This window comes from Budorcas taxicolor, chromosome 1 (assembly GCF_023091745.1).
Source record: "Budorcas taxicolor isolate Tak-1 chromosome 1, Takin1.1, whole genome shotgun sequence".
Classification (NCBI taxonomy): domain Eukaryota; kingdom Metazoa; phylum Chordata; class Mammalia; order Artiodactyla; family Bovidae; genus Budorcas; species Budorcas taxicolor.
In genome coordinates, this window is record NC_068910.1 from 205,857,364 (window position 1) to 205,868,086 (window position 10,723).

At 47.8% G+C, this 10,723-nt stretch overlaps 1 protein-coding gene across 1 annotated transcript; it reads right to left on the minus strand.

Moving 5' to 3' along the window:
* Positions 1-1,515: 1,515 nt before the first annotated feature.
* On the minus strand, positions 1,516-1,866 carry LOC128053229 (keratin-associated protein 12-1-like). The gene has a single exon (XM_052645707.1). The coding sequence runs from the start codon at positions 1,864-1,866 to the stop codon at positions 1,516-1,518; it is 351 nt and encodes a 116-aa protein (XP_052501667.1).
* Positions 1,867-10,723: the final 8,857 nt, after the last annotated feature.

Genomic DNA, 10,723 nt, shown 5'->3' on the forward strand with positions numbered 1-10,723 from the left:
AGATGGGAATACCAGACCACCTGACCTGCCTTCTGAGAAATCTGTATGCAGGTCAGGAAGCAACAGTTAGAACTGGACATGGAACAACAGACTGGTTCCAAATAGGAAAAGGAGTATGTCAAGGCTGTATATTGTCACCTTGCTTATTTAACTTATGTGCAGAGTACATCATGAGAAACGCTGGACTGGAAGAAACACAAGCTGGAATCAAGATTGCCGTGAGAAATATTGATAACCTCAGATATGCAGATGACACCACCCTCAAGGCAGAAGGTGAAGAAGAAGAGCCTCTTGATGAAAGCGAAAGAGGAGAGTAAAAAAGTTGGCTTGAGGCTCAACATTCTGAAAACTAAGATCATAGCATCTGGTCCCATCACTTCATGGCAAATAGATGGGGAGACAGTGTAAACCGTGGCTGACTATTTTTTGGGGCTCCAAAATCACTGCAGATGGTGACCGCAGCCATGAAATTAAAAGACGCTTACTCCTTGGAAGAAAAGTTATGACCAACCTAGACAGCATATTAAAAAGCAGAGAAATTACTTTGCCAACAAAGGTCCGTCTAGTCAAAGCTGTGGTTTTTCCAGTAGTCATGTATGGATGTGAGAGTTGGACTATAAAGAAAGTGCCGAAGAATTGATGCTTTTGAACTGTGGTGTTGGAGAAGACTCTTGAGGGCCCCTTGGACTGCAAGGAGTTCCAACCAGTCCATCCTAAAGGAAATCAATCCTGAATATTCATTGGAAGGGCTGATCTGAAGGTGAAACTCCAATACTTTGGCCACCTGATGTGAAGAACTGACTCCTTGAAGGCAGGAGGAGGAGACAGCAGAGGATGAGATGGCTGGATGGCATCACTGACTCAATGGACATGAGTCTGAGTAAACTCCAGGAGTTGGCAGTTGACAGGTAGCCCTGGTGTGCGGCAGTCCATGGGGTTGCAAAGAGTCAGACACAACTGAGCGACACTGAACTGAACTGAACACAGAGCAGAGTGAGGACTGACTTCATAAGTTCAGGGGACAGTGTGGTCCCTATGGCTGAGCACTGGGAGGTCGACCTCAGCCGAGAAATCACCTTTCCGTGCTCGGTCCCCAGCATGGCCATCTGTGACCTGGCCTTCTCTGCAGAAGGACTTTGAGGATCCTGGGGAACCACCCCCAGAGGAAGCATTTTAGGGAAAGACACTACAGGAGAGACATCATATGCTCGGTGAGCACTGCACTCTGATGTTTATTAGGCCTGTGATGCTGGAGGCCTCAGAACCTGGACCAGCCAGTGTGGGCACCATGGGGATGACCTGGGCAGGGGCTGGGGGACACTGATGGGTGAGTCCCTCAGCCTAGCTGGTTGGGACCAGGCAGCCTTGGTGCAACACGGTCTAGTCGGGTCTGGGAGGTGTGAAGACAACAATGTCTGGGCTGCCTCATGGGAGGTCAGAGGGCCCACTGCTTCTGACCCTGCACACAGAGCAGGGGTTTTACAGGTCATGGGCTCAGAAGCAGGAAGGGACGCTTCAGGGGACGGGTCTGCAGACCAGGGAAGGGTAGGAGGGCTGGCAGAACCTGGAAGGCTGGCAGGAGGGGATCACATACACGATGCGTTTGTAGCACACGGGGACGTACAGGACAGGCTTGCAGCTCAGAGGCATGCAGCAGGATGCCTGGCAGGGGCTGGGCACACAGCAGGCTGGCCTGCACAGCAGAGCCATGCGGGAGGCACCACAGGGGTTTCGGCAGCCCAGGGCAGGGCAACAGAGAGCAGGGCAGGCCGGCTGGCAGGAACTGGGCACACAGCAAATCTCCTGGCAGGAACTGGGCACACAGCAAGTCGGCTGGCAGCTTGCAGGGCAGCTGGTGTCACACATGGTGTGAGGCTGGGAGGGGTCGGGACAGAGGACAGGGTTGGTCTGGAGGCTCCCTCCCCAGGGTGCCTTTTATACCCAGGCTGTGGCATCCTGGCAATGAGGGACTGGGTGTCTTCCTCGTGGCCGCCTGTTGTTTTTCCTCCTCCTCTCCCTGAGGGTCTCTTCCTGGAGCATCCAGCTGCTGTGACTCAGTTCAGGAAGCTCCCTCAGCGGGAGGCTGATGGTGACCCAGTGGCCCTGGGATTTCTGGAATTGGAGCCTGGGTTGGATGGGAAAGGGCCATCAGGCCAGTACTGGGCCCCCGCATGATGATTTTCAAGGTCTTCCCCCAATTTAACTACCCTGTCCTCTGTCCACATAAGCACAGTCACACTCACTGCACCTCGTCCAGAAGGTTCTTCCTTGGGGTGGGACTCCTCACTGGGGGCTGTGGCCATATTATTGCCATAATCATAACAACCGGGTTCCAGTTCATGCCAGGGCTGAGCTAAGCATTTTACACGGACTGTCTCAGAACCAATCAGTCATCAACCCTGCCACCATTCAAGGGGCCAGCAACACAGATATCCAGTCAGAAAGACCTGGAAGGTCCTGTAATGCATGCAGGTTCCACCCCTGCGAACGGAGAGGCACTGAAGCTCCTCGGTCTCACTCTGTAATCTGTGGTTTTTACATTGTGCCCAATGGAGTGGGACTTAGGGGCAGTGCATGATTCTTGGATCTGTACATTGGAATTTTCCTAATCGCATTTGGGGGATTTTATCCCTTATTTCTTCAAAATATCCTTAAGCTTCAGTGTCATTCTTTTCTCCTTCTGGGGTTGAAATTATTTGCATGTTAGCTTTTCTGATATGGTCTCAAAGACCCTCTTCATTTTTCTTAACTCTTTGTCCCTCTTCTTCAGATTGCGACATGTCTTAGGACTGACATGTCTTCAAGTTCACCGACTCCTTCTTCTTCCAGAACCCAGGTTGTGCTGTCTGGTCCTCGGGCTCTGTAATCTGAATCTGTCCCCCTACACTGGCTCCCTGGCACCCCACACTGTGGGATTTCCCACTGCTCCTGGAACATGCCCATCTCTGCAGCAGATTCTTTACCCCCCCACAACTTGCTGCCTCTGCCTGGAACACCCACTACCCCTGACCCTTTACTGTACCCACTGCCAGCTCAGCATCACCAGAGTCCCACAGACCACCAACCAGCACCCACTTCTCTGCTGAACTCACTTTCCGTTCTGGGTTTCAGCCCCCTCTGGAGTGATTTCATGCATTGATTTTTCATTCACTCATTTATCCATTGACCTGAACGGCTCATGAGCCTGGATGTCTCTATTGCCAGCACGCAGAAAAACCTGCTGCCTCAGCAAATCAGTTCTTGCATGATTACAATAAGGCAGAAGCTGACAAATTTTCTGTAAAGGGCAGATAGTTAGCATCTCAGGCTTTGCAGCTACATGGTCTCGCTCACAACGACTCAACATTATAGGGAAAAGCGGCTGTAGACACATTAAATATATGAGCGTGTCTATGCCCCAGAACACTTCATTCACATGCAGGCAGCAGGACCGACTTGCCCCACAGATTGCAGTTTGCAGACTCCTGTTTCAAAGTGCAAATAAAAGCTCAAAATACACCATGGCCTCAAAGTCTTCATTGACGGCATGAGATAAAAAGGAGTAAAAGGATACAATACTCTGAGTTGATTCTGAGGTGCCCCGTGCACAGTGATGACCTGGAGAAACAATGTGAACCCCATGGAAAGGCAAACTAGAACATCCTGTTTACAGAAGAAGGAACTGGCCTCAAAGGCAAACGAATTTATGGAGGAAAATAGCATAGGAAAGCGTGTCCCAGGGTAATAAGATGTTGGGGAATCACTGTAGCAACAATCACAAGGAAGTCAACAGTTGTGTTTTTGTTGCTGGGACGCCCACAGCCTGGGTATAAAAGCTGCCGGGGGAGGCAGACTGCAGACATCCCAGCTCTCCTCCAGACACCAGCCAACCCCACACCACCATGTGCCACACCAGCTGCTCCTCAGGCTTCCAGGCTGCCTGCGTGCCCAGCTCCTGCCAGCCATCCTGCAGCACGCCCAGCCCCTGCCAGGCGACCTGCGTGCCAGTGAGTTACAGGCCAGCCATATGTCTGCCAGTGACCTACAAGCCCACCCTGTGTGTGACTCCTTCCTGCCAGTCATCTGTGTGCCTGCCCATGAGCTACAGGCCGGCCGTGCTGGTGGCCCCCTCCTGCCAGTCCTCCGGGTGCTACCAGCCCTCCCGCCCCACCCTGGTCTATAGACCCATCTCCTGTAGCACCCCTTCCTGCTTGTGATCACGAGCCTCCTCCCAGCTGCTCCCAATGCAGACGGGGTCACTCCTGCACCCCTCCCAGCACAAGTCCTCAGTGGGCCTCCAGGTTCTGCATGTGACAGATAAGAAGCATGATCGACCAACCTCTGAACCCAGGCAAGAACGTGGCAGGATGATCTGGACCCTTCTGTGAACTGGTGCATTCCCCCTACCCACTGCCAGGAAACTCTGGTTCCCAGGGTTCTTCTCTGTCTCCTGAAGGAAACCACACCCCACATGAGCCAAATAAACCATGCTATCTCAATGCAGCCTGTCCTGTTTTATCTTCACATATTTTGAAGTTTTCTTCTTGGAGGTGAATACCAATCTTAAGTACAGAGGACCCTCCTCAAAGAGCCCTCTTGATGGCTCAGCTGAAGGTGGAGGGTCCTGGGTGGGTGGTGGGTGGGGGAAGGTGTGTCCCCACCCATGGCTGCCACTCAAGACTCACATTGTGGATGGGGGTGGACTTCCCCTTTCTCTGAGGGAGGTAGGGTGGAAAACAGGTCTGGATTCAGGTCCCAGCTGGGGCCTAAAGGATGACCAACAGGGAGGCCAGAGAGACTCACACAAACCCACTGCACACCAAAAGGGGAATAAGGCTGTCCCAGCGGGAAGAGGCAGATCTGAGAAAGTCTCACCCCTCAGCCCCAGACACACAGGGCCTTCCAAGGCTGACCCTGGACCCAAACCAGAGAGCCCTCCACCTTCCTGGCTCCAGCCTGGCCAGCACAGCTCCCTGAGAAGCATCAGTCTTCACCAGGGATAGGCAGACAGGTGTAGAGGTCATTTCTGTGTGACAGGAATGCAGGGGAAGCTGAAAATGTAAGACAGAGCAAAAACACTGTGTCCACAGCCCTTCTCCTAAACACAAGGTGCTGACAGCTCCCCACAGGAATCTGAAGTCACTGGTACCCTGAGGTCCTCAAGGAGTAACAAAACCCAGACCAAGGTCAAGGCAGTGTGATGCAAACCACCGCCCTAACACTGATGACCTGAGAGAAGCAGAGTCAAGGCATACCCATTGCCAGAAGGAAACACTGCTTCTGTCCATTTAAAACCTAGACAGCGTATTAACAATCAGAGATGTCACTTTGCCAACAAAGGTATGTCTAGTCATAGCTATGGTTTTTCCAGTAGTCATGTACAGATGTGAGAGTTGGACCATAAAAAGGCTGAGCACCAAAGAATTGATGCTTTTGAACTGTGGTGTTGAAAAAGACTCTTGAGAGTCCTTTGGATAGCAAGGAGATCAAATCAGTCAATCCTAACAGAAATCAACCCTGAATATTCATTGGAAAGACTGATGCTGAAGCTGAAACTCCAATACCTTGGCCACCTGATATGAAGAGCCGACTCATTGAAAGAGACTGTGATGCTGGGAAAGATTGAGGGCAGGTAGAGAAGGGAGCTACAGAGGATGAGATGGTTGGATGTCATCAACAACTCAATGGACATGAACTTGAGCAAACTCCAGAAGACAGTGAAGGACGGGAAAGTCTGGGGTGCTGCAGTCCATAGGGTCACAAGGAGTCAGACATGACTTAAGAGCTGAACATCAGCAACAACAAATTAACACATGCTATCTGATATTCAAAGGCTTCCCTGCTGGCTCAGCAGTAGAGAACCTGCCCACCAGTGCAGGAGACTTCAGTTCGATCACTGGGTCAGAAAGATCCCCTGAAGAAGAAAATAGCCACCCATCCCAGTATTCTTGCCTGGGAAATCCCATGGACAGAGGAATCTGGTGGGCTACAGTCCATGGTATCCCAGAGAATCAGACTTGTCTGAGCAACAGAGCATGCATGCATCTGATATTCAACAAAACTTGGAAGACATTCAAGAAAGCAGGGGAAAAGTATGAATTCATTGTCAACAGATAAAGCAATCAACACAACTAGACTCAAAGTGACCCAGATATTGGAGCCATCAGACTGAAAGCTTAAAATAACTACGAGCAGTGAAATAAATCAGAGAAAGAAATTCTGTATAATCACTTATATGTGGAATCTAAGAGTAAAAAAATCACATAGATGCAAAGAGATTGGTGGTTTCCAGAGGTGGGAAGAGGTGAAGGCAAAATGGGTTAAGGGGATCAAAAGGTATAAAGTTCTACTTATACAACAATAAGTCCTTGGGATGCGATGTACAGCATGTTATAAGAGAAAAAAACATTTATGTTTAATTATTTGCTTGTATTTAGAGAAATAAAACAGAATTATGAAAATATGTAACCAGCCAGGAACCTATGGGGCATTCGCAGAACAGGACACACACCCACCATGTGTGCACATGCCTTTTGTTTGTAGAAAACCTTCAAAGTATACATTTAATCAGAGCATAACTTTGTCAAAGTATTAAGAAGTGAGAAAATGCAGAAACAAAGGAAAGCAGTCAAGTAAGACAAAATAATAATAGTTTAGCCAATAAACAAAGTCAAGGACCTTTAGTTCCTCCTAAGGGCTATAGATGATATTCTGAGCCATGTCCTTTGAGCTGTTTTGCTGATTCTGAAACCCCCAGTAGGTGGGAAAAGTTAACTGTGTGCTTCCCACAAGCATGGAGACCCCAGATCAGTTAGATCCAGAAGGCTGATGATGTTGACTCCTGATTACCTCACCACCACCATTTCTCAGAAGGTCATCCGCGAGCTGATCACACCCCCAACAACCCTCTTCCCTCACCTTGTTTTTAAAAATATATTTTCCTCAAAGCTTTTGGGGGAATTGGGATCTTTTAAGCACTAGCTATCTGGACTGCTTGCTTGGCACGCTGGACTTTCCTTCACCACAACCTGGTGTTGGTAGACTGGTCTTGCTGTACACAGGGAGAGCAGACCTGAGTTAGGTTCAGTAACAAACAGAGTGAATGTCTTTCAAAATAGAGAAAGGAACAGGCTTTGGGAAAACAAATAGCACTTCTAGAAACAAAAGATCAAGTAGTAGAAATTAAAAACTCATTCAAACAGAATATTAGACACTGTTGAAGAGAGAATTAGAAAAATTAGAAGACGGTTGAAGTCACCTGTCATCCCTTTCTGGGAGATGCCTCAGTTGAAGATGATTTTCTTGACCAAGGTCAGACCCCCTTCTCAGGACAACTCACGTCTAAAGCTTTTATTTTTATTACTTATTTATTTGGCTGCACCAGGTCTTAGCTGCAACATGCAGAATCTTTAGTTGAGGCATGTGGGATCTAATTCCCTGACCAGGGATTGAATCTGGGCCCCCTGCATTGGGAGAATGAAGTTTTAGCCACTGGACCACAAGGGAAGTCCCAAAGCTCACATCTAATTCCTGATCCAGGGCAATAAAGGCCTGTTCTGGGTCTGCAACACAGGACGGCACTGAAAGACCCTCCCAGCTGGAGAGCTGCCTCTGGAGTCATTGACTGCATCATAGGCTAACTTTTCCTGAGTCCAGTCCTCTCCCTCTCCCTCAACAACTGTTGATCCCAAGAGAGCTCCCTAGGAAACCTAGGATCTGGGCACCTCCATCAGCAGCAAAGGACCTGGAAGCAATGGCATCCTTGTAGCCTTGTTGTTGTTGTTCAGTGGCTCAGTCATGTCTGACTCTTTGTGACCCCATGGACTGCAGCACACCAGTCTTCTCTTTCTTTCATCAACTCCCAGAAGTTGCTCAAACTCATGCCCATTGAGTCAGTGATGACATCCAACCATCTCACCCTTTGTTGTCCCCTTCTACTCCCACCTTCAATCTTTCCCAGCATCAGGGTCTTTTTGAATGAGTCGACTCTTCACATCAGGCAGTGAAAGTATTGGAGCTTCAGCTTCAGCATCACTCCTTCCAATGAATATTCAGGACTGATTTCCTTTAGGATGGACTGGTTAGATCTCTTTGCAGTCCAAGGGACTCTCAAGAGTCTTCTCCAACACCACAGTTCAAAAGCATCAGTTCTTCGGTGCTCAGCCTTCTTTATGGTCCAGCTCTCACATCTGTACATGACTAATGGAAAACCCATAGCTTTGACTAGACAGACCTTCGTTGGCAAAGTAATATCTCTGCTTTTTAATATGCTGTGGAGGTTTGTCATAGCTTTTCTTCCAAGGAGCATGTGTCTTTTAATTTCATGGGTGCAGTCACTATCTGCTCTGATTTTGGAGCCCAAGAAGATAAAGCCTGTCACTGTTTCCATTTTTTTCCCATCTATTTGCCATGAAGTGATGTGACCAGATGCCATGGTTTTCATTTTTTGAATGTTGAGTTTTAAGCCAACTTTTTCACTCTCCTCTTTCACTTTCATCAAAAGGCTCTTTAGTTCTTCACTTTCTGCCATAAGGTTAGTGTCATCTGCATATCTGAGGTTATTGATATTTCTCCCAGCAATCTTGATTCTAACTTGTGCTTCATCCAGCCCAACATTTCTCATGATGGACTCTGCATGTAAGTTAAATAAGCAGGGTGACAATATACAGCCTTGACGTACTCTTTTCCCTATTTGGAACCAGTCTGTTGTTCCATGTCCAGTTCTAACTGTTGCTTCTTGACCTGCATACAGATTCCTCAGGAGGCAGGTCAGGTGGTCTGGTATTCCCATCTCTTGAAGAATTTTCCACAGTTTGTTGTGATCCACACAGTCAAAGACTTTAGAGTAACCAGTTAAGCAAAAGTAGATGTGTTTTTTTTTTAATTCTCTTGCTTTTTCAATGATCCAACAGATGTCGGCAATTTGATCTCTGGTTCCTCTGCCTTTTCTGAATCCAGCTTGAGCATCTGGGATGTGATTGCTAAGTCTCATTTCCCTCTGACAAAAACAGGTGCTGCCTGGATCAGTGGTTGGGTGCTGGGGTGGGGGGAAAGCTCAGTGAGTCTGGGACACCTTGAGCCCCAAAGCAAGGAAGCTATCAAAGACTCCTGAGACTATATGAAAGGGACACAGGAGCCAACCTGAAGGGGCTCACACTGATGCCTGCTGAAGAAAGAGTAGCTTCATTCTGCTAAAGAATAGCTCCTGTATAGAGTGAAACACACCAATTATATAAAAATCCAGAAAAATGCATAAGATATACTGAATTTTATGTGTATAGATATATGTGTATGCTGTATGCTTAATCACTCAGTCATGTCCAACTCTTTGTGACCCTTTGGACTGTAGCCCACCAGGCTCCTATGTCCGTGGGATTTTTCAGGCAAGAATACTGGAATGTGTTGCCATGCCCTCCTCCAGGGGATCTTTCCAAACAAGGGATTGAACTTGTCTCCTGCATTGCAGGTGGATTCTTTACCTGCTGAGCCATCAGGGAAGCCCATATGGATATCTCTTCAGTTCAGTTCAGTTCAGTCTCTCAGTTGTGTCCAACTCTTTGTGACCCCATTGTACCTGTCCATCACCAACTCTGGGAGCTTGCTCAAACTCATGTCCATCAAGTTAGTGATGCCATCCAAGCATCTCATCCTCTGTTGTCCCCTTCTTCTCCTGCCTTCAGTCTTTCCTGGCATCAGAGTCTTTTCCAGTGAGTCAGTTCTCCACACCAGGTGGCCAAAGTATAGATATATACACATATAAATATACACAAGAACATATATATATATACATTTATAAGCATGTATGTGTACAGTTAGAGATCTGTAGAAGTTACTAGGAAACCAAAAAATAATTCTGGAAATTGATTAAAAGGACAGAACAAATCATACCTCTGGGCTTCTCTGTAAAAAGAGCATTTGGGGGTAACAAAAGAGGCATCGAAGGAAAGTCCTTTATAGAAGAATTCCAGGTTAAAAATGTAGATGAGTTGATAAGCTTAGCCAGTCACCACCTTCCAATGCCTGGTGATATAACAGATCTAAGACCAGACTTTCAGTGGTGACTGAAACTGAGCTGAAAGGCTGATGGGAACAGGTTGACAACAGTCCGCAGGGATGAGCCCCGACATCTCCCCACCGTGATGCACTTGGGAGCACACAACTCCTGTGAAGTGTTCTCACCACAGGAGTTGAAGCTGCATTTTAGCCTGTCCACAGGTCCCCCATTTTACAAGAAATATAGGGGATGGAGGATTATTTTAAAGAACAATGCAGAAAACTCTCCAGGACAATAACGGAGTTTCTTTAGTGATTGCATGCTATAAGAACTGCTACAAACCAGAAGGGACTTTTAAAACATGTCTTTATTTTTGCTTGTGCTGGGTCTTCACTGTTGCACACAGGCCTTCTCTAATTCTGGGCGGCGGAGGCTACTCTCTAATTGCAGTGCGCAGGCTTCTCACTGTGGTGGCTTCTCTTGTCGCAGAGCTGTGAGGGGTTCAGCAGTTGCAACTCTTGGGCTCCAAACTGTGGGCTCAGTAGTTGTTGCCCCATGTCATGTGGAATCTTCCTGGATCAGGGATCAAACATGTGTACTCTGCTTAGGAAGGTGGATTCTTTACCATTGGACCACCAGGGAAGTCCCAAAAGGGTCTTAAGGGCAGCATCACCCTTGTGCCTTATGCAAGCCTTGTTTGGATTCTGATCTGACAAATAAATACTTTAAATGTCTTGTTTTAGACAATCG